The sequence below is a fragment of the Clupea harengus genome, chromosome 22 (genome assembly GCF_900700415.2).
Source record: "Clupea harengus chromosome 22, Ch_v2.0.2, whole genome shotgun sequence".
Lineage (NCBI taxonomy): Eukaryota > Metazoa > Chordata > Actinopteri > Clupeiformes > Clupeidae > Clupea > Clupea harengus.
This window is the reverse complement of record NC_045173.1, coordinates 6650685-6675527: the sequence shown is the minus strand read 5'-3', so window position 1 is coordinate 6675527 and position 24843 is coordinate 6650685. Positions and strand designations below refer to the sequence as shown.

Here is a 24843-nt window from a genome sequence, read left to right as displayed (position 1 = left end):
CAGGGGTATGTGTTTTCTTATTGTTTCCTTGAGCAAATCAACCCAGATTTTTTTTCACACAACTCAAAATATTATTTAAAAAAAAATGATTAAAATAATAATCTCAACGATGTTGGTAAAATGGCAGGGATGTATTTCAGTGCGGTTTTCAGCTTCCATGGGAGTGTTTGAAACTTAACTGTTTGCTTCCCTCCATGTTGTGTTAAGTTATTAATAATTAGGTGTCTGTATGTGTTAGAGCTATGTGGTATATCAAAAATATAGATACTTGGATGTTATTTCATACAAGATATAAGATATGACCATATTTGTAATATCAAGTAGGCCTATGGGTAATATAGGCTACACAGGTTACCATCTGTGTGCGCTTAAAACTGACCGCATTTTAAGTGGGAAGATTGGCGTCTCTCTTCTTATCTCTCTTGCACACACACACACACACAAACCTCTGTGTGTATGGTTATTAGCCAATTCAATTGTTCTATTGCTGTGGGGTGGACGTAATACCTTGGAAACATGCATGGTTTGCTTGATGTAAGTGAATATTATCATCCACTAAAAGGATAAGTAGCCTAATTCACTTAGCTGGAGCCGGTCTGTGCGCCCAAACCACGTTTCGCTGATGCTGACAAATAAAAGTTTGATCGTCTCATAGTGTCATTGATTTGATCGTCTTATAGCGTCATTGATTTGTTCGTCTCATAGCGTCATTGATCTGATCGTCTCATAGTGTCATTAATCTGATCGTCTCATAGTCTCATTGATTTGATTTCACAGTGTCATTGCGACCATCTTGTTTGGTTGTTGACTATTACTTGAGTATTGGTGAGCCTATGCTATAGCTTCAAATCGACCTAGCTAGCCACATTAAACTAGGCATTTCTGTCGTCCTTTTGGTCTCGAATTGCTTGAAAAGTGTGCATTTAAATGTAAAAAATTAAAATATCTCCAGGGGAACCCCCCCCCCCCCCCCACCCCCTAACAATTTTTCCTGCCACAAAAAACAGAATATCTTTTTTTAAACACGGCCCTACACTGCGTTCAGGGTTGCGAGGTAACAATATTTTTTTAGGGCCTGGATGCTTTGCCAAATTAAGAAAAAACTAAAATAAAATCTTTTTTCCCCCCCAGTGTCAATCATCTTCCTATTCCACTGACTGAATTTACTTTCATACTTTACCCTACAGCTTTACCATGTATGCTGTGTGTAGGCCTACAGTTGTCATATGTTTAGTCTTTTTTTAAATCCAGAAATGTATTTCAAGTTAGAAACACCCAAACGTATTTTGGCAGTCTTTGATAGCACTCAAGCTGTGTGAGCAATTTAGATTAATTTTGTATTTCAATTTTTCGCAGCTATTTAGATGTAGGTCAGCATGCTGTGTTAACCTTTGATACTTAAACGTTATGCTTTGTTAAATTTAGGTTATATCGTATATCGCCATTTCTCCTCAGCATATCGAGATATGAGGTTTTTTTAAGCCATATCGCCCAGCCCTAGTGTGTGTATGTGACTGATTTCTTTCCCCCACAGGTTACTAAGCCATACTATGAAGGACCACCTGGTTCGTGTGGCCAACGAGGCTGAGTTCATCCTGAGCAGACAGAGAGCAGAAGACATCCACAAACACGCTGAGTTTGAGGTGAGCAAAGAGCAGCCGAGCCGTCTTCAACATGCATCAGGAACAGAGAAGATGAGCTGGAGAGCTCCTCCCAGGCCACACAGCTCGTCTCATCCCGTCCCATCCCTTGACTCTATTTATCAGGAAGTGAAGAAGATCATGGCCACTTCCTCACTCGTTGTCCATAATATATTGTTGAGTGTGTGAGCAAGCATAAAGCATCAGTATGTCATTAAAAAAAAAAAAGTAAAAAAAAAAACAAGCTTTATAAACCCAACTCAGATCTACAAGTATATCTTACTGCTAGATTAACAGAAGTTGTTGATCTTTTTATACTTTCTGTATGTCTAATAATAATAATGATTTGGCACAAAAACCTCTCTGATGTGACCAACTCAGCAAGGGTATATCATTTTTAAGACTCACACTCTTGTCCAGACTGCTGTCTGTTTTTTTAGCTGAGCTTGTAAGAGTGACGGAGAGTAAATGTTTTCCTTTTCTTTTTTGGCACGTTCCTTAAACCAAACATGCCGTTGAGTTCACGTATTCCCCGAATCCAGCCTGGCCCCGCTTTGGGCCGTCCTCCTGCTACCCCGCAGCTACAATACAAGCTCTGCCTTTCATTAAAGCCAGCCCATATTCACAGATTCTTTCTCTTGTGCTCTCTCTCTCTCTCTCTCTCTCTCTCTCTCTCTCGCTCTCTCTCTCCCCTTGTCTTTCTCTATATTCCTCATGTCTCTTTTTTAGGTTGTCTCTTTACATGAGTCCCTCCGCCCCCCCATACCCCCCCCCCATTCTCTCTCTTTACTCTTTTTCTCTCTGAATCATGTTCTGTCTGTTGTGTTCCCACTGGGGGCATATTTTGCCAGTGACAGGAATACAGCATCCCCTCCCCCCACCACCACCATCACCACCACTGCTCCTCTCGGTTGGTGTACAGGGGCAGATTGCTGAGCACTGGGGGAAGGGGTGTGTGTGTGTCTACTGGTGCTGTCTGTCTTTAAAAGCCCCCTGCTACCCCCCCTCACCCTCTAGTTGTAAAATGTTATGCTTTGAGAAAGGTTCAAGGCAGGGTCTGACGCTCAGAATGAGAGCTGGAAAGGAGGGGAAAGAGCAGAGGAGTGTCAGTGTAAATAGGTGAGGCTATCAGATATCACTTCTGCCCAGAGTGTGTTCTGTGGTGGTAGCAGCCTGTTTAGTTTGGGGCACATGTTGCCCCTGGAGTCATGTGATCAGACCCCTAGGCATTGGGTGCCGACTGCCAGAATTACTGGCTTTGGCTATAGCATTGGTGTACCTCCTTCTGCAAAGGGCATGCTACCCTGATGTGTACGTAAGTGCTTCAGAGTGTGTTTGATTTTTTTTTTTGTATTGTGTAGAGCATGGTGGAGAGGCTTCTCATCTGGAATGCAGGCAGTTTTGTCACTCTTCCAGGAGAATGTAACAGAATGCTGTAATGATCCCCAATCACAACCTCCGCTGAGTCTTGGAGTAGTCTGTGGATCCTGTGGCCCATATGTTCTCTCAATGCTTGGATCTGTCATATGATCTCTGAGGAGATTCCTGATGGCTGCATCATCGTTCTCCTATTGGATTACACATACATTGCCTGCTCCCATAATCAGCCCGATGTTTCAGAAAAACAGAGGATTTTGTTCACCATCGATATCCTTAACCCTTTTCCAATCCAGATTGAGACCACGTCCTCTGAACGTTGTCATTACGGTAAATCTACAGGCGTTGAAAAAAAGGTGTCGGGGTTCTTGAAAGACAGAGCAGGTACCGCTGTGAAGTTCTGCTGAAGGCATGCGAGTGGAGTCTGCAGCGGGCTGTGCTCCCTCTGATCATTATTTAAGCACGCTGTCTGCTCACAATGCCATCTGTGAGCACAAACTGAGGGCCCCTCTGCGCAGAGTTGCGTAGTGATGTGGGGAATTCTCTTCCTGGCTCTTTCTCACGGCTAGACCAACACTGTCAGGTGCAATTATGGGCATTTTTATCAGTCAAAGTCAGCCCTACTTACTGAGTGGAGCTGTTCATTCTCGAACGCACTGTTAAATGGGGCCCAGCTTTTAAGAGTCAGACAGCACCAGGTCAGGAAACGACAGTGTCGGATGAATAGTGTGGGGGTTTGGGGTAATTACACCAGGAGCACATCAGCCATCACACAAGCAAAATCAGTGACTGTGCCCCAAATTCTTGGTGTGCTTTTTAAAAAAAAGCATGAATCATTTGCTACTAATTTGGTTAACAGTTATTTATTTTACTTACATCCTGTTCATAGTGAACACAGATGGATCAGCTAGCTAGAAGATCAGATCAGTTTTTATAAGTTCATCTCTTTGTAGCTGATAGTTTTGCAACAAAGTAATACATTCAATATCACACACGTTATATTTTGCACTGTAGGCAAAGCACACTCAATATAAAGCACCCGTTCATTAACCTAAGGAAAGGATACGTTGTATCCAGTGGCTTTGTTGCCTACTCAACTACAGCTATCAACAGGGGTGCCCACATGTGTATTTTACAAGGGCTATCAAACAGCTTCCTTCAGTTTTATTGAACGAAGATCACTTCCAGAACACAATGAGGTCTGGTGTTTCAGAGCCACCCATCTTCAGAGCCGCCCCTCTCTGCCCAATCACTGTTGCCCCCGCCACCACAAACACCTTCACCAAATACAAGCAGTAGCACACAGGTTCCTGAATTATAACCATTGCTGAGTGTCTACCAGGGCTTAATGCCAAACACCACATATTTCTGACCACACCGGTGTACCATTAATCATACCTCCACACCTCCACCTTCATCTCCTCCTCCATCCATCTCAAACAAATCTCAAATCTCAACCAAACTGGAAGAGCAACCCTGAATCCTTCCATATTCAATGAACTCTTCAGTTCTATTAGCTACAGATCCTTTAATTCCTATCTCTTCTGATGCAGTGTGTTGTTATTATATGTACTTTCCTGCCACATTCAACGTATTGGCTTATTAAGAATAACTCACTCATTGACACTCAACTCACAGCTACCATCTTCCTTAGCTCTTTAAATGTTCCTTTAATGTAGAGTAAACTACCTCCTCATCAAACTTCCTCATTCACCCATTCGTTGCCATGTCTACAGCAGCGTGTTTAACACTAAGACAGTAGATTCTGTGCAAGTGTTTTCTGTTGTCTGTCTCTAGAACAGTGTTTATGAAACACTTCCTTTTTTATCCACACAGCCCCCCCACACCCCCACCCCCACCCACAATCTTCTATAATCAGATACGCAGCATTGCCGGCACAAACTATGTTTCACAATTGAATTCCTCACTTAAATGTAGTTGCTCCTCGGTGACCTCTGAGAGAAGCGAGGAGCCGATAAGTGTGCCTCTGATATTGCTGTATTGATTTTCCCCCCGTTTGGGCTCGGCTGATTCTCTCTCCGTGGTCCTGGTTTCATTTTGCAGTGCCACAATAAAAATAACAGGCCAATGAAACCTGCCCCCCAGGGGGAGAGCCGGTGCTCGCCAAAGGCCTCCTTTCGTTTTAAAGCATCGCCTTTTACCCCATTTCGGATTTTCAGACTAATGTTGAAAAAGCGCACGCTTTGCCGAGGTTTATGTGGATTCGTGTGTTAGTGTGGAGTCACGTGACCCTGGTGTCAGACTTCTGCTAAATGCTCTTTTCATGTCCCTCAGTGGGGGTTTAACAGGACGGCACATAATGTTTGTGTGGAGAACAAGCATTGATTCTTGACTGATGGGTAAGCTCTCTTCATAAGCAAGTGAGTTTGAAGCGAACAGGCTTTTTTCCCCCCCCACACTGAGTGCATGTGTGTTTGTGCGTGTATTCAACTCACACAATATACTCGTGTACCTAAAACAAAGGAAATACGTATATGTCAACGTTTAATTTCAGTTTCATCATAACCACACGTGGCATCGTCGCATCGTTAAAAAATGGCTATCCTTTCGATGTGCTTCTGTTGGGCCCTGTCACCTGCGGAGGCTCTGCCTGCCTGCCTGCCTGCCTGCCTGCCTGCCTGCCTGCTTGCTGTCTCCCAGGCTTGATGCAGTGCTCAGAGGAGAGGGATGTCCTCCCACCTCTGCCCGGAGTAGCAGCGAGCTGTAGCACCTCCGCTGTCCTCAGGACACAGGCTGTGGCCTGCCAGACTGCCAGACCAGGCTCAGTGAATTATTCAAGAGATAAAAGTGAATTTATGTTTACTCCCTGTCAGGGTTTATATGCACCTCAGCCTGAGATGGAGGAGCCTGGTGATTTAGACAAGTTTGCGCTTGGGAGATTCATAACATATGCTCTCTGTTTCTCTACCCCCCCCCCCCCAACCCCTTCTCTCTGTCTCTCTCTTTCTGTGTTCTGTGTTCTTATTGAGTTATCCTCACCCCGGAGAGTAAGTTATTATAGTGACACTAGGGGATGACACTGAGGGAGATAACAGGAGGAAATCCAATTACCTTTTAGTGTTTTCTTTCTAATAGGATCCCTAATGCGGAAGAGATCTCTTCCCCATCGCGCCCCTGATACAAACGTGCGATTGCATCTGATACCTGTGTGGGTATGGAGAGATTGAGAGAGAGAGAGAGATGGAGGAAGGAAGGAAGGAGGAAGGAAGGAAGGAAGGAGTGAGGGAGTGAGTGAGGGAGGGAGCAGAAAGAGAGGGACAAATCGAACTCCTCTTTTTTTTATGAGTCCTTCATTAGGGATGAAATGTGGAGGGCTGTGGGGCACAAGGCCAGATGCTGGGGTCCAGATAGCGTTGTAGGGGAGAGAGTGAGGTCACCAGCGTTTCCCCCCACTCTATCTTTCTTCACTCTCTCTCTCTCTTGTGCGCCTCTTTTCTGTTATTGTCAGCCATCACTTGATCCTGATGTGCAGTAATTGAATAGACTCCTGATGGTAGTATGCGTGAGATGGTCTGCTGTGGGTGCTGTAATTAGTGCTCCGTGTCTTTGTTCCTCGTCAGGCTGTAAGGTGATTCTCACTGCTAATGGCATCAACCCTGCATTCACCCTCATTATAGGCATCGTCTAGCCTGCTAACGTCATTAGTCCTGCCTCCTCTCTGCCATAACTCTCAGATGGTCTCCATATCAGCACATCTCCGCACTACAGTATTGTGTATTTTGAATTCTCTCAGCTCTGAGATATGCAGTGTTTGTTTTATTTTCTCCTTCTAAACTCTAACTGTATATCGGTGTCTGTAGAAGAGACCATCATTTGCCAGTTATTGGATTAAGCAGCATTGTATAGATAGCATTATGAGTGATTCCATACATCCAAAACACCTTTTTACATATGTTTTTGATCCGGGCTTAAAGGAGAAACATGCATTTTTACTCTGTCAGTTTTGCTCATGTCTGAGCCCCTGAGAGCTTTAAGTATTGGCTTGACGCTGTGAGCATAATCTCCTTCTTGGCCCTTAATGGGGCTTAATCCCACTCTTAACGGCCGGCTTTTTGAAGGGATTAGAGGGGTTATCTTCGCAGCATTAATATAATTGTCTTCACTGTAATTATGGACTGAAAGGTTGAGAAGAGACTCATCAGGGTTTTGGGTTCAGTTTTCACATTTCCAAAGGTGGTATACTTTCTAGTGGTATGCCAACACCTGAATTCTACACTCTGCTCCAAACATCTTCTCTGACTCTCTTTGTTTTTGTATTGTTTGCATTCACACTGTTTTTCTTTTCTGTTTTTCCACATTCTCACTCACATACATGCTTAGAACCTAATTTAGTCCCGAGGTGATGGATCTGGTGAACGCATAATCTGTGACTTTTGACCTTGTGTTGTGAACACGGATATATGAAGCCTTCTTACCACACTCCTATATAGACAAATAGGCTCTGTTCTACTGCCATATCATTTTATTCACTAAAACGCTGCCTGCCTGTGATGTGGTTTGGTTATTTATTTCATTATATGAATATTTCAGTTATCTGATTTGTTGAATTGAAATGTATTTGTATTTTAAAGACATTCTGTTACCACAAGATGAATCCAGTCTTGGAGACATCCAACACCTCTTCTTGTTTTCCCCTTGCTCTGCTTTCTCGACATGTGTTTGTGTTATTTTCGGTCTGTATAAAAATACCCCCCCCCCCCCCCCCCCCCCCCCCCCCGCCTGCATATGTGAATCAAGTCGGGTGCTTGCGTTCCAGAGGACACCTTCATTTTTCATCGCCAGCGCATCTCCCTCATTTGACTATTTTTCACCTCAAAAGGACAGTTAATTCCTGCGATTCCTCATGTGGCGTGACCTTGAAGTCATCAGGAGTCGCTGCAGTGTGGCCCACAGCTGACTAATGGGGGCACGGCAGCGCCTCGCGGAGAGGGGGGAGGGGCAGGGCCTGGGCCAAGATGAAGAGTCTGCCATCCACACGCATTGTGACCAGTCCATTAAAAGCACAGAATGAGCCGGGAGAGTGGAGGAGGGAGAGAGAGAACGAGAGAGCAAGTGAGCGCTGGGAAGAGCGATACTTTGATAAGTTGTTGCGTCTGCGTTAACCTTGATGGTCAGTGTGGAATGAGGATGGGGATGTTGGGGGCAAACATGTTCCAGAGGGACAGTTATTTATTTCTTTTTTTGCCTTCCTCTGCTCACCAGGGGGAGTGAGTGAGAATGAGGGAGAAAGGAGAGGGGGGAAATCAATAGTGAGACAGCGTCGTCTGACAGGAGCATCGTTTCAGAATTAAGGTGGCTGTCAGCCATTGTCATGTGCTGACTTTTGTTCGCCATTGTACTTTTAAGCCGTCATTTTTCTTGGTCGGTGTCCCCACGCGCTCACAGCCCTTTTGTCTGAATTCCCCTGGTGCTGTTTTTTTCTTTTATTCCCCCCAATTTTAAACTTGGAGCGGAAGGGCCAAGAGATCAAATGCGAAAAGAAATGTATAAAATCTGATTTGTTCTACATCTCTTTGTTCTCTCCACCATCTCCCCCATCCCCCCCCCCCTCTCCTTCCTTTCCCCGCGGTCCACATCCAGACCATCTAGGAATACCTGATTTGTTGTAGATTTGCATTCCGGCAGAGCAGTGACAAGGACATTCCCATCAGCTGCATAGCGTTCCTGTCTAAATCATGCCCTTGGGGAGGGGAGTAGATGCTGGATGGGACCGTCAATTGGAAAGGAAGGGAAGGTGATAGCCCTGGCGCCTAGCAGCCCTGGAAGCATCAGGAGCCAGTGAAAATCAAAATGGCTTTTTAATAAGATCCCAGCGGTGCGTCTGCGGTGCCATCCCAACTTTCAGCGGAGCCTCAGGGGCCTCAGGAACCTTGTCTTTGGTGTGCGTCATGCGCGTTGTGTGAGCACACGGGCCTGTGTAGTCTTTGGAGCCACCACACAAACAAGGCGTAATGAGGCACTGCCCTGCCGTGCTGGGTGATTATGCTGTTTAACCCTCAGCCAGAGCGGCAGATGGGGAGTCTTCTGTGAGTGCATCAGTATTATATGTTACTGTTGGCGGATAGTGTCTCGTCCATGCTCCTCACACCGATGGGTACGCTCTACGGGTTGGGCTGTGGCATCTACACATTCAATAGTTGTTAAGTTTTTATACTCTTTGTTGCATTTGCTGTAGTTGGTTGACAATTGGTAGCCTTAGAGGATTACCAGAAGGTATACATGACGTAAATATAATAGGTTTCCTTCTTTTATAAAGTTCACAGAAGCAAGGATTGGCTGCCGTCTCACCAATGTAGGTGTTTGTACAATGAGGTGAAAAAATGCAATCATTAAGGTACAATACCTTATACACAACTGCTCCATTTCACACTGTGTATTATTTTACACAGTGAAGTCTGTGTCAGTTGTCCTTGCGTTTTTATTCTTTTCTTCAAACAGTTTGTTTTCTTGAGCTGTCATTTGCCTGTGGCTCTGGTGGAACCATTCTGTCTGTGTGTGTGAGCTCAGAGGTTCTGGGGACCATTACCCTGTCTGTGGTCATAACAGCCCATACACCCCCCCCCCACACACACAGAGAGGGAGAGAGAACAAAACAGATCACACCCCACCCTCTAGTCAGCCTTGATCTCCAGGTTCTTACAGGAATCTGAGGATACAGCCTCTGTTGTGGTCACATGCTGTTGTGGATGTGCCATAGAGGCTATATTAAGGCCAGTTGGGGCGAGTGACATGCTAAACACGGCTAACGCTAGCTCCGCTCTATGGTCTGATATTACCCCTGTCACCTCAAGACCAGGATGCAGGTTTCAGTTGGATTCTGTGGACTACCAGTCGTTTCTGATAGCATCTGCCCCTAAAAGTATGCAGACGTTGCACATATCCCTCTACCCCAGTTAAAGAAAGAGTTTACTGGTCAGACCTGCGTTAGCTGGACTGATGTGGAGGTTGCTAATGCACTCAGCTCTAGATTTAGGACTGTTATCTTTGTAATGAAGGGTGGTTTTCATTTATGAAGTGCTGATGTGGGGTGTTGAGTTCAGTGATAATTAATTTTTCCTGCCACGGTTGAATTTATAGTGGTTTTCTTATGAGCAGTGGTGTTGTGGAAATACGGTTTAGTACAAGTTTGTTACTCAGATTTATTGTATAATTGCTGTGTACATACTTATTTATAATGGTCTCTAATTCTCAACCAGTACATTCTTTTGTTTCTATTGTGAATGAGGCTGAACCAGAAAATGTGTCTGTTCTATCACATGTGTACACATGTGTGTTTTAAATCACATGTGTACAGTGTGTTTTAAATCATAAAGTTAATTTATGCTCCCTTTCCCTTTCCTGTGTTAGTGTGTGTGTGAGGTCTTGGCCTGTACCTCCCTCACAGACACAAGATGAATGGACATCCCCTCTCACATCTCTGTCCCCTTTGCCTCTGCCGGCATTTACAGAGGTTAACATTTAAACATTTACCCCCACCCCTCCAGTGCCTACCCCCACCCCCTCTTTTTCCGTCCTTTAAACATGTTTCCATCCCTCTCTCCCCCGCTCGTATCTTCCTGCTTTAAGGTCAGGCTAGGCCTTAATGCTGCACAAAGAGACATAGATTGATAATTAGGAGAGAGCGTCTGCAGTAATGTGATTTATACCTATGGATTTCCTGTCAGATATGAAGAGTCATCCCCCAAATTGGAGGGGAAGCTCCATTACGGAGCACTCTGTGGTGGTTACTGCTAAGTTTTGCCCGAGCAGGTTGCATTTGCCAGGGGCCGGGAAGCTGGACAGCTCCCCAACGTTTGTGTGTCTGTTCCTGGCCGCTGCCCCCTGTGCTGCCTCTAATTTAATTTAGAGCCATAACACACAATGGATGGAGTAGAGGAATTGCATTAGAGGGGTTTCTGATCGTTGCTTTAACCTTTAGACTGGAGATGGCTTTCTGTGGGGCTGTTTTGTTTTTGTGCTCTGGTTGGCTTCCGTCCCTCAGACTCCTGTTTGTGCTCCTGAGGTGTTTCACTCCCACGCTTTGAAGAAATATACCTGTTATTAGTTCCCCTGTAAATCTTAATCATGGACCTATTTGTTTTTTAAAGTAATATTTAAAGAATAGTCCATTCTATAGATTATATCTTTTGTGCAAGTTTCATTCCTTGGGATGTTTTTCATTACTTTGAGGTGTTTTCCCATCTTGCAATGAGATCAAAGGCCCTCTCAGATAACACATTCTGACAAAGAAGTATGTTCCCCTCTCTGCATTGTAGGTATTTTCAGATTGTACAGCCCCAAGGCATAAGTAAATATGTGTCCAGTGATATTAATCACCTTGACAACAGGCCAGAAATCACCCCACATTTTCATGTGTTACCACTGTGGCTAGAATTTCTACCATAGCCTATTTGTAGGTGCGCTCTTTCTTTCTCTCTTTCTCTCTCTCTCTTTCTCTTTCTCTCTCTCATACACACACACACAGAGGAAAACACCCCCACAATTCTCTAATCAATGGCCAGGCCCTTCAGGTCCATGATTAGCAGTTTCATAAATCATTTAAGGAGGTTTACTTTGGAATGATGTGTGTGAAAATGCCCACTATTAACAATGGAATAATTACTAACTGGACTAATAATAACAGCACCAAGGTCATTCAGTCTGAAATCCCTGCAGACTTTAACCTGCCCCATTATGAGAAACTGACTGTGATTGGCCCAGTTATCATGGGGGTACGGGACATTATTGGGCCCATTTATATAAATAGGCTTGACTGATAAAATGAACTGATCATTTTTCTAAATACTTGATTCAGAAAGCTGCAGTCCTGTTGCTCTAATGGAAAGATATTTACTCTGACTACTAACACCTGCACCACCCTTAGCTCAGCTGGTTTAATCACAATAGTAATGACAAAACATATTTTGTTTGATAAGCAATGGCGGTAGGAGACGTTTGTGTTATTAATTGAATTAACATTTTGAATATAGTATATCATTTTTCTGACCATTTGATACTAACATCAGTGCATTGTGTTTACTACATTGTTCCAAATAAAGTTGTCTGAGGCTGGGTGAGTCTGGGATCAAAAGCGGAACATGCCCAAAATAAATCTCGTCAGCACATACTGCTGTGTGTGAGTGTCCATTTTGGGGTCCAAATGGAAGATACTGAAGAGTGAACCGTGTTGTCCTCTCCTTTTGCAGTCAAACTGTGCCCAGTATGCCGCTGAGAAGCGTGATGAGGAGAAGATGTGTGACCACCTTATCCGAGCCGCCAAATACCGCGACCACGTCACCGCCACCCAGCTGATCCAGAAGATCGTCAACATTCTCACCGACAAACACGGAGCCTGGGGAAGCTCCTCAGCCAGGTAACACTCAACCTTTTGGGTACTACCATGCATTAGGTTCTCAGTCAGGTAACGCTCAACCTTTTGGGTACTACCATGCATTAGGTTCTCAGTCAGGTAACGCTCAACCTTTTGGGTACTACCATGAATTAGGTCCTCTGCTGCTCTGTGTCTGATGTTGATTTGGGGTAAAGTGTAAGAAAACACAGTCACAATCTACAAAGTTGCATGGATATGTACTGTTTGTGGTGGTGATCTTTGCAACTCGGTTTACAGGATTTTTAATCTGTACTCCTGGGCTTTTGTGTCTAAATCTCAGCCAGTCAGTCTGATTCTGCATTTGGATTCTATAGCGTATAGATTTTTTGAGCATTCCTACCCATTTTCTAAAGAGGCTTTTTTTCCCTAGGAGTGCATGTGGTTCAATTCATTTTCAAAAGCTCAGACTGCATTTCCTCAGGGAAATTTTGTGTCTGTAAAACACAAGCAAGTGGAGTGCTGCACTTGATCCCCATCTCACACACACACACACACACACACACATTCACACACACACACACACGTACACACACACACGCACATGCACGCATAGACTAACAAAGTCATTACTCCTCTCTCATGGTATCCCGTCCCCCGTTCCCCGCTCATGTTGGGTATTGATGTCCCCCCCCCCCCTCCACCTTCTCCCTCCCTGAGCCTCTATTAGTGGAACACTCAGACTAGCTATTTCCGTCTTTTATTCATACACAGTCATTATTCCTCCGGTGTGCTCTCATGCTGCCCCCCCGCCCCTCGGCTGTGTGTTTGGGTATGCGGGCCTGGGTCGGGCCAGGGCCTGTCCTGAAGCTGAAGCGTGATGCATGGCTGCTGGAGAGAGATGAAAGCCATTACTGCATTACCTCTCCATTACAGGCCAAACATAAAGCCCCCTGTATTTATGTCAGCAAACAAGCGGCCGCTGGGATGGAACAGAAAAATATGCCCTAATGATGCCTGTCTGCTCCCATAGGTTTCCGTCTGATCTGATGGTGGCTGCAGTGGCCCTCTCTCTCCCTCTCTCTCTCTTTTTATTTTCTTTCTTAAAACACCCCTTTCCAAACTAATTTCTTTTTTTTCCCCCTAGTTTGAAGGAATTTGTTCCCTAAAGCAAGGTTATAATAGTTTTCGGTTTTTATTTTGATGATATGTTCGTGTTCAATCTGAATTTCTGTTTAGTTTGATTTATTTTCACCAGTGGTTGTGGTTTTAGTTTCAGTTTAGATTTTTTTATGGACTCACTTCTATTTAGGTTCTGTTGTAGTAATTTTAGTTCAGGACAAAAGTCGCCAAGGATTAGTGTGGCTTGAAAAATAATGTTTATCATTGAAGGTATCCACATTTCAAGAATAGTCTTAACTTGCATAGCAATACCTTTGTTTCAGACTGAAAGTTGGAGTTTGTGATTTCGGTTTCGCAAAAAGTTGTTGATATTTGTGCTCAGCAGCCAATCAAACGACACCACTCCCTTCCATGCTCCTGAAGCATTGTGTTTGATTGGCTGGTAGTGTTTATGACTTGGTCTGTCACAGTTTTTTCTCATTTACAGAGCCAGTGTTTAGATCAAACACTCAATAGACAGCCGGAGGACCGTGAGGGGCAATTAGCTGAATTTGACAAAGGGTGTATGGGATTAGAATTGCAGACTGTACCTTTAATGTACATGAAAGGCAAGAACATACAAATACTTCAACCATTTACGTCAGTATGACATGGGTTTTTGACGGCAAACCCTACCAGTATATTTAACTAAAAATCTCGAACTAAAGAATACGTTGGTCAGTTGCGCCCTGTCTCACTACATCCTTTTCCAGGAATAATATGTATTCCCAACTGGTAACTTTGAAGGTGAACTTTGACTTTGAAGGTGAACTCACATGTTTCCTCCTTGGCGTAACTGATGTCTTGACTTTATGATAAGGTCTACTCTCATTAGTTAGTGAGCGTAGGTCCTGACACGCTATATTGCCATCGTAAGGTTGCCGGCTATAGCTACACAGAATTATGGGAGTGTGACACCCACCGCCTTGAGTGGATACGTCCGCTGTCTTGAAACAATTCTTTTTTGTCTTTTCTTATTTTATTTTATTTTAGTTTTAGTTTTTAGCAATCATTGGTTTTGTTTAGTTTTAGTTTGACATTTTCTTTGGGCAAATTAATTTATTTCCGTTTACGAAAATGTCTCAAAACCATTCATTATGTGTTAGTTTTAGCTGTCGATAATAACCCTGCTCTAGAGACCCGTCTAGTCTTCCGGGATTCCTGCATCAGGCTTTCCTGCTATCACTCTGCTGCTTTGGCTTTCTTTCTGTTCTCCCTCTATTTTATGGTTTTATTAATTTCTCTGTCCATTTCCCTTTCATCTGCTTCCCATACACATTTAGAATATGTAGGACATAATACACACACACACACACACACACACACACCCACACACACACACACACTTTGTAGTGTTCCACGTGCAGGCCTCCTCAGGGTGGTTCCTTTCTGGTGGAGGCTGTGCTGGGCTCCCCTGGCCATTAGGCTGCTGTAGTGTGCCGCGCTGGTCCGCGCTGCAGTATTGATGACTTCTGTAATGGGGTCGGATGGGCGCAGGCCCGTGTTGGCAGTGGCCCTAAGAGCGGGCAGAGCCTCCAATCAATCACAATCACCACCCTGCCATTACATCAATAGCATTGCTCAATTACCCACAAGCCCCCAGTGCCACAGCTCGGTACAGAGCCCCGGAATGCAGCAAGGCGAGAAACATCTGGTGCTGCAACCCCTCCCCAACACACATACACATATACACACCACATGCAAACCCACACACCACAATACCGTAAACACACATCGAAACGTATACACACACACACTCTCACACACAGAGCAACATCATGTGAAAAAATGCACATATAGATCCATAGTCAAGAGCCTGCACCATCCATCCAGTCCCCATATGCACTTTACGTATGTGTTCCCCACAACAGAGTTAAGGAATCAGTGTCCACAAAGGCCAGTACGGCCCTTTTGTTCGGCTGTGTGTGTGTGTGTGTGTGTGTGTGTGTGTGTGTGTGTACGCACATTTGTCTGTGAAATTTGCGAGTCCCGCTCGCCCATCCATAAAGAGACATATTCCCCAAAGTTTCCATTCAATAAAAATGCTGCGAATGAAAATATTATTCTGCCAGTGTCTGATGGGAGGTGTTGTTCCTGCCGGTGTGCCTCTGATATTAGCTGCCACCCGCTGACCCAGATGAATGCAATTTGTGTCTTAATATCCAGCTAACACAAGCCCTGGCCTCAGGAGAGGAGAGGTGTTTGGTGATTTTCTTTTTTGCCTTCTGTTTCTCTCTCTCTCCACCTCCTCCTCTCCTTGTTCTGTCTTTCTCTCCTCTGGCTGCATTGTGTCTGAGGTCCGTGGGGGTTTCCCCTCACTTCAGCAAACAAAGGAGCTACACCACTACACCTCTCTCCTCTGATCTCAGCACACGCTGCCCTTCACTGTCATCTTGCTCACTCACTCACTTTTTTTTTCGTCTTTCCTCCTTCTTCATTCCTGTTTTTGATTGGACATCACACATGGGACAATCGCGTCTACCTGTTCATCCCCTAGCACCACCCCCCCCCCCCCCCCCTCCCCCTGTCTGGCCAGACAGAGTCGAAGCTCATGGCCAAAGAGACGCAGCCACCACAAAAGAGCCCATGTACATCCCTCATTTTTTTTATCTGCCTTTTTTCCAGCCTTCTCCCTCCCTCCCTCCCTCCCTCTGTCTCGGCTTTTTCTGGTGTTGGTCATGCTGTTTATTTGGGTCAGGAGATGGATCATTTCTCATGTATATGATGCACGTGAGTGTGTGTGTGTGTGTGTGTGTTTGAGAGTGTGTTTGAGAGAGAGTGTGTGTGTGTGTGTGTGTGTGTGTGTGTGTGTGTGTGTGTGTGTGTGTGTGTGTGTGTGTGTGTGTGTGTGATGATGGAGGGAGCGATGGAGTGTATTCTCCCAGGAGCAGCAGGCCTCTGTGCTCATCTCCTCCCCATCGCAGCATAATAACCTGACTAATGTAGCATGGAGAGCCACTGTGATGGCAGCCTCCACTTGCACCTTGCAGCGTGTCAGGGAGATTGAGCAGGATGCGGCAGATGGGGAGAACACAAGAAGCGCATGAAAAACAGAATAAAGACAGAACAAATGTGTGCATTTGAAAAAAAATAAAAAAAAGATAACAAATCAACACAGACTTGGCACAACAGTACAAGTACAGGGGAACCAGAGGTTCCAAATAACATGGAACCACCCTGCAAAATTAGGGTTGATCTTAGTGTGATCACGTGTCCTTTGTTTGCGCAGTAACATCCAGATTGTGTTTTTACTTCAAATTGAAGTACATCTATTGTTGCCAATGCACACACACACACACACACACACACACACACACACACACACACACACACACACACACACTCACTCACTTCTCTCCCTTTCCCTTTTTCCCTTGCTTCAGTGTGTTCTAATGGAAGCCCTTAGGCTAGAGGCTTCCTGGTCGGGGGACATCCATCTTATTGTGTGTCAGGGCCCTTGCCGGCAAAAATCTTTGTGATGCGCACTCCAATTTTTCACCAGTAAATCAAATCTCCCTTCCTTCAGAAAGATGAATGCTTTGAGGTTGTGGTGTTATAGAAAAAATCAATGCGGTCAAAATTGAAACAGTATGCCTCCGTATTGATCGCCCTTGTGAGATCGAAACTAACAGCTTTGTAACTGTTCCACGGGACAGTTAGCTGACCTGTAATGGCCAAACTATCAATATTAGCATTACTATTTTATCTTGTAGTGTCATTTCAGCCCAGACCATCAGGCAGACACAGGATCTGGACTTACTTCATGGAGCACACTGTGTTGTACCTTTATATAGTTGCAATGCATTCTCATTATTTATTAGGATAGTGTGTGATAATGCAGTCATTTTGTGCCAAGTTCTTTACATAAAAATGGGTGGGGGTGAGGCGTTGGCCAACCAAAGACATTTATACATCTCGGGGTATACTTTCTTTATGAAGCATTTCTAGAAATTACCATTTTTATTGATGACATTTGGATTTAAGCATACAAACATTATTCATTATACATATTAAACTGTCCTCTGTGGTGTAGTAAACATCTTCATCACAAAGATACAATTATTTTGTCTCCCAACCTCTCATACACCATGTCTGTTTCTCATACACACATGTATACATTAAGTGTTTGAGCTTGATTTGATCTGCTGGCCTGTCCTTGGAGGGGGGCATAGAAAACACACGTGTGAAGACAAAGTAGTTGTTGCCATACTCAGACACACACAACACTCTCACAAGACGCTCCCCCCAATTGCCATATAGAAACTCCAACATAAATAAGAGCGTATGCGCCGCATTTGGTTCATGCATCACTTCCTAGTGGCAGTGATGGTCGATGTCCTTGCGGGGGTGTGGTCAGGTATGGTACATTAGCTAGCAGTCTGCTGTCATTAGACAGAGACGCCTCAGTGAATATCTGATCCATGTAGCGTAGCAGCCTCTGCTTAATGTCTATCAGCTCAACTCTAAAGATGAGACCTGATAAAGTAGCTGAGGTTTTGTGTGTGTGTGTGTGTGTGTGCGTGTGTGCATGCGTGCACGTTCGTAGGCAGGCTCACTACCATAAGAAAGAAGTTGCAGTTCTGCTGTTAAAAGCAGCATGAACTAGTAACAGAAGCCAAAATATTTCTACTGTGTAATGTGGAGAGTGTTCAAGTTGGACTCTTCAGACAGACCAGCCATTAGCCTCTTCAGCTCTCAGCTGCCTAACAGATGAGTAACCCTAGACTGGTGTGTGTTTAAGGCAGCCTGGAGTGGCCTGGAGTGGCTGCTGCTGCTGCTGCTCTGCTGGTGGACACACAGAGCCCTGGTCTTATCTGCTCATCATTTTCCCATAGTGGGATATGCAGTCCACATAAACACCCGCTCTCCGCTAGTGCCTAGACTCTAGCTCCGAGGCCGTGGTTGTTTACACCAGTGTCATTTATATATTTCAGGGCTCAGAGCACGTTCTTCTTAAATGTTTACTGAGTGATTTTCTTTCGGTGTTATTAATGTGTGGATTAAGATGTAATCCAAACTGAAATTTAAATCATATATAAATGCCTAAGTAACATCCAGTGCGGTACTTCATGAACCCCTGTTCCTATTCAAAGAACTCTGGATCAGAAGGTTATCTGTAGCATATGAGTTTTATTATTTTAAGTTAAAGGGCAGATTTTCCTTAAAAAAAAAAAAAAGAAAGAAAGCTGACAGTGCATCATAACATGTTCGTCTTGACTATATTTACATTTTTCTCATAAGCTGTTTAACAAGGACTGTTAATGGGTGGATTTGCACGTAAACATTTGAGAAACATGTACAAACATCCAGGCTGACCTCCACCCCTGTGGAGCAGCCGCAGCTGTTTTACAAGCCTCGCTCGCTTGCTCGCTCGCTCGCTCTCCCCTCAGCTCCTGCCTGTCCCTGTTGGGGATGGATTACGGTTCTGCTGTCCCTCGTTCAGCTCCCAAATCAATTAGTGCTCTGGAACTAAAGAGAGTTTAGCTTATGAGGCAGCATGCTATCATCATCTTCATCAATGGGACCTGTAAACATTATCTGTAAACATGTAGTAGGAACACAGACAGAGACATCAAAATGCTTTCATCTCCCATTAGGCTTTTGTTTCGTCAGGGAAAACGCTCTAGCAGACCACTGCTTGTGGGATTTGTCATTCGGCTGTTCCGTCTCCAGAAGAATGCCGATGTTGGGATAGAACATTAGTAAATCTCCGCACGGTGCGTGCAGTTTGACAGGGTAACATTCCATACGTTATGTAAAATGATGCGTCCGCGGCTTCACGTAGGACTCTGAGGTTATGGAAATGAATTAAAATATCCCCTTAATGAAAACATTTACCTTCGTCTATATAAACAATACAGTGGCTGAGACTGCAAGAAAACTCAACAAAGTGTCAGAATGGAACGTATTAGCAGCTCCCGTACGGCTGATGCTGTCCATGTGTTAGTCAGACTGAACGCGCTGCAGTCTTTGCACCGGGGATTCCACCTCACCCAGCCGCAGGGCTGCAAAAACAGAGACTCTAATGGCCTCTCAACCATTTACTGTTAACATATCATAGGCCCCACACCGGTGAAGATGCACTTGTTTAAGCACATTGCTAATCTAATCTTAAGTGATTATCATTCATAGTTGGCAGAAGGTTGAGAAGAAAGATCAGAAGTGTGTGTGTGTGTGTGTGTGTCCATCTTTTTCACTGCATCTCATGCAGAAAGGGAACAGAAGTTGACGTCAGGATGCCCCACAGACATGCTCCTCCGAGGCCTGGCCTTCTTCCTCTACTCATCTCTGCTCCTCTCCATCGCTTGTCAGTCAGCATGTCACTCCTCCTCAAACACTTGTGTTCTTCCCCCACCACTTCTCCTTACGCTCTCAATCTTCCTCTCCACAGCCTGCTCTCCGTGCCCCTTACCCACTCCTCCACTCCTCTTCTCCTCCTCCACTCCTCTTTGCCTCATCTTCTCCTCCTCCAGTCTTCTGCTGCTGCTGCAGTGCTCGCCATGGGCCTGAGCCTGTGTCTTGTCTGCTGCAGGTTTTTAATGGATCTTCCACTCTTGCCTCGTATAGAGACTGAAATGGAGCAGCATGGAGCAGAAAGAACAATTACCCCTCTAGCAGCGGCAGCGCTCTGCTCTGTTGCAGCTGCAGATTTATGAGCTTCATATAACCTTAAGAAAGTATACAGCCCCGGCAGCACAAGGTCATGATAAGGGCCTTGATCAATATCTGAATGAAAAGCCATTCGGGAAGTTTTTAGGGTCTGTCCCCTCTCTTCTTCTGCCCCCACCCCACCCTCTCTCTCTCTCTCGCTCTCTCTCAGCCTTTCTCTCTCCCCCCTCTCTTACCTCTCCCAGGAAGCAATATCTGAGGAGTATCGATTGTAGTGCTGCAGTAGTTAGTCAGAGGCTATCTCCTTTGACTAACCCCTTAGCTGGGTGTCACCCTGTGCTGGTGATAGATTGTTGCTCCCTGGGCCACAGTAATTACACACGACCGAGCCGGGCCATTTATTTCTGGACTTTCACCATTTACCAAAAATCTCCTTTATCTTTGGGCCACAGCAGCAGCACGCGCCTTTTTTTTTTTTTTGCAGTGGAAGCAGAAAAGGGCACATAAAATAAAACACTCCGGTGGAGAAGTACTGCGATCGGCAGAGGGAAAAAGGATGGCCCCCTTCGCTCCGTTCAGAGATTTCACCATTTTATTTCTGAATGATGATGCTCTGCTCAAATCTTCTACGGTTGCCAGGGTTTGAAGTCGGCGTATGAATGTATCTGCACAGATCAGTACTATGTTAGACTATCCGCATTCCTACTTCCAAGTTGAGCTGCTAATCAAAATCTTTTTTAAAGCTCAGCCTGGGTAATGTGAACGACCTCCTCCTCTGATCTACTCTTTGTGAGTGTCACTGAAAATGTGGCAGCTGAGAGAGAGGCAGAGCCCCTCGTCCTGTCAGCCTGTCCCAGTCTGGTAGCCCTGTGAGCGGTGTGCGCTGACACGTGTACACGCCTCAGACACGACTCCAACACGGCTGACACGCGGCTCCATGTGCGGTGCGAAGCGGCCGCAGCTTCCCCATGCCTGCCGAGCGGAGCCCAAGAGCCGGCCAACACGCCAGCGGTGTTAGATGAGCCTGTCACAGCCACCCGTCTGTCTGCACCTCTCTCCCTCCCTCTCTACCTCCCTCCCTCCCCTTATGCGCTATTCGGGTCTTGTTTTGTTTTCCCCTTCCATGTGCTCTGCTCTCTCTCTCCATCCTTGCCTGTTTATTTTGCTCTGATCTTCTGTGCCGATTTTTTTTTTTTTTCCCATTACACAGACTGCCGATCAAACAAAACGAATTTGGTGGAAAGATTCTCTGTAATGGCCAGATTAAGCTATACATGTTACTCTCCAAACTCCGCTCAGAGCCTTGATGTATTGATCTGTATTGACTCTATGTCAGAGGGGAAAGCCTGCATTGTGATTGTGTGGTGCCAGTCACTTTGAGACAAGAAATGTGACGGCTGGGCTTCAACCAATCCCCCCTCCTGTCTCATGCCGTCCTGCGCTGCCGTGACCTTGGGCTACTGTATTTCAAATGGCCCGCACCTTAACAGATTTGTCATGTCCATGAAGATCACAGCTGAAGCTGGAGGTTAAATAATTATGAGGAAGACTAGGGGATGAGGGCTAAATGCTGCTAACCCCCGCTGTGTGTGTGTGTGTGTGTGTGTGTGTGTGTGTGTGTGTGTGTGTGTGTGTGTGTGTGTGTGTGTGTATGAGTGAGTGAGCACGCTCTTTCATTAGTCCTTCAGGAGCGGGGACATGGCTCCGTCTCATTAAAAGTCCTCAATCACCTCCAGCCTCTCCCTCACACACACATTTTCATTTCACCTCAGCTCTGGCCCCTGCTACCTGTCTCCATAACTGTGAACTATGGGGTTTCTTTCTTTGTTTGCACGGCCATTAAATATCACAAGCAACTGTTTCCATTTGAATTATGCTAAGCTGTTCATTTTACAATTGGACCCTCATTTCTGAAATGTTGCAGTAAATACAGAAACAAAACAAAACAACAATTATGCGTTGATGTTATGAGGCTGTAAGATATTTCACCCTCTGCTGAAAAGACCTCCTTTACACGGCCAGCCCATTTTATTCACTCCCTGATTGTTAGGATAATTAGCGTATCATTTTGCCACTGTGCGTCTGTGAATTTACACCCGTTTTAATTGCAGTTAATTGTACGGTGTCTCATGCAAAGCTGTAGGTAATTAGAGCTTAATTTGCATATTCAAGTGATGTGGAGTGTGTGTGTGTGTGTGTGTGTGTGTGTGTGTGTGTGTGTGTGTGTGTGTGTGTGTGTGTGATGGGGGAGGGGATGTTGTTCTCCTGAGACTCCTCTGTTGTTTCCTGCTCCCTGGCTGTGTGGAGCAGCAGTAGCCTAACCAGTATGGCTCAGGCTCCCTTGGGTGTTGGGCTGAAGTCTGCGCTCTCTAGGCCCAGCGTTCCACTCTGCTCATTGTGGGCTAGTATTTGATAGTGTTTGATAACTGATCCTTTCAACCTCCTGTAACTCCTTTGGAATTTTCTCACTGATTAGAATTTGTTTTCTCCCCATGTTTTTTGTTGGTTGTATGTTTCCATGTGTGTGGATGTTTTATTGTTGTGTTTTTCTAAACCTTCTAGACAAAACAATTAGTTTAGTGCTTTATGTTTGGCAAAATAAACCCCCCCCCCCCTCCTTTTTGCCTGGCTTCCACTGACTGGCCTTAAAATGAAAGGCATCTGATAAATTCATAATTTGTAAATATGACTAATGATGTCACAGAATTAAATGATCTGTCATTGCCCTGATCCTGTTATCAACACCAGTTGCTGCTGGTGTTCCTATTCCAACTGTGTAGCAGCTAGTGAGGAGCCTGTGTAGTATTTCCCTCTGTTATTATCAGGAGCTGCTGCTGTAATCATATTAACAGTGAACATCAGCCATCAGCCATCATACAGCACAGATTCAGCACACGGGCGGCTCTATGAGACCAGGTTATTTCAGCACCCTTACCAGACAATCTGCACAATCTGCAAAATCAACCCGAAGGATAACTGTTTAAAAAAACCTGTAACTCATCGGGGTGCAGAGAAGCAGGTAGCATTCATCACACCTGCAGGAGTCATTACGCCTGTTTCATGACCCCAGTGCTGCCTTTACAGGCCGTATTAAAGCACATTACATGGGCTGAATTAACATACACAACATGTGGCGGCGGTGCTGGAGCTGGCATGAGCCACACAGACAGAGGCCCATTATCAGTGCTGTACTACACCAGTGCGCCGCCTTAATCATCCTCATCTCCATGGGATGGCCCGCGGGGGGGCGGGGGGGGGAGGCTGCGCCCCTTCATGTCAGACTGAGGGGGCAGGCCGGGGCGTGCGGCTGACACCCTCCCTGACAGAGTGGCACCCCTCCCTCCCTCCACTCCCTCATGACAAATATTCAGTTCATCTATTCAATTTTCATAAACACATGGTTTATGCAAATCAAAGAAAATAATCTTGGGCAGATATGTGCAATTTGAGCGCCGGGGCAATCACAGTCCTAATGAAAAAGAGTGAAAAGGAGAAATGTGCCGTGCGTGCACACGACGCCGGGAAAACATATCTGCATTAATCTGGCGCCTCCCGCGTTATAAATGGCTGCCCAGGATGCTCCGCGGTGACTGCTGTATGCCGGCATGATGTATGAAAAGCAGTTAGCTCTCCCGTGCTCGGTTCCGTGTAATAAAGGGTCTCATCAGGCCCCTCTGCCTCAGCTCCTCCAGGCCTGGGATGACCTCTCCGTCGCTCTACCTGTCTGTCTACCTCACAGGAGCTCCGTGCGGCGGCCCCTTCCTCTACACTATTATCACTGTTTAAAAAGCTATCATTACTCACTCATTTCATAGGCAGGATCTAAGCGACCCATTATCGCACGGCGAGGAAAGCAATCACTGACGAACCCGTAAACACATACATTAACACAAGCGCACGCACACACATCCTTTACCCATGCACACATTCATGAACTAAAACACAATTTACATGTACATATATTTGTACAAAATGTCTGCATGTGTACACACACACACACACACACACACACACACACACACACACACACACATCCACGGTTTAGGAAATGGTTGTGGTTTAACACTCCCCTGCTCCCCCCACCCCACCCCACCCCCATCCGATCGGATTGTGATGGATGACAATCGTTTGTCCTTGTCAGCAAAAGAACAATTTGGACATTGAAATAAGAGTGCAATCAAACTTTCAGTGGCCACGCCAAGAATCTATTAACATTTTTAGCAGCTTTTGTCTCTCTCTCTCGCTCAGTCTCACTGTCTCTCTCTCACTTGCTGTGTGTGTGTGTGTGTGTGTGTGTGTGTGTCGTTTCAGACAGAGATAAGCAATAGAAGGTGTTGTGGTGATATACTTGAAGTCCCATTATTATTTGGATGATTAATTTATGTCAAGAGCCTTTCCATTTGTATTCAGTGATTTGCTGTCACCACTCGGTCTCCTTGGTAGATTTGAACAAGAATGAAGCTCAACTTGATCCGTTTTTTGGGGAGAATGAGCCTTGTAATAGCAGTCAATAGTGACACATTTGTAATATTGATAGTTAACATGGCGATGCCAATTTACATTTACTTGGCTGTAACTCTTTTTCTCATAATCATGTAGTTGACCTCACTTTGGCCACCTAATATGAAAGCACTGATAAAGCATGTCCACTCACCCAGTGATGTTTATTGGCAGGAGAGAGAGGGAGCAGGATGCACTGGTCCTGACCACATCCTTTAACACTGGGGT

General features: G+C 45.2%; 1 protein-coding gene across 8 annotated transcripts in view; it reads left to right on the top strand.

Moving 5' to 3' along the window:
* lrba (LPS responsive beige-like anchor protein) overlaps positions 1 to 24843 on the top strand; it is a 193470-nt gene that overhangs the window by 77358 nt on the left and 91269 nt on the right. For all 8 annotated transcript variants that reach the window (XM_031560255.2, XM_031560249.2, XM_031560251.2 and 5 more), the window contains 2 exons: positions 1535 to 1643; positions 12224 to 12390. In XM_031560255.2, the coding sequence (XP_031416115.1) occupies positions 1535 to 1643; positions 12224 to 12390 (276 nt within the window). The remainder of the gene's footprint in view (positions 1 to 1534; positions 1644 to 12223; positions 12391 to 24843) is intronic.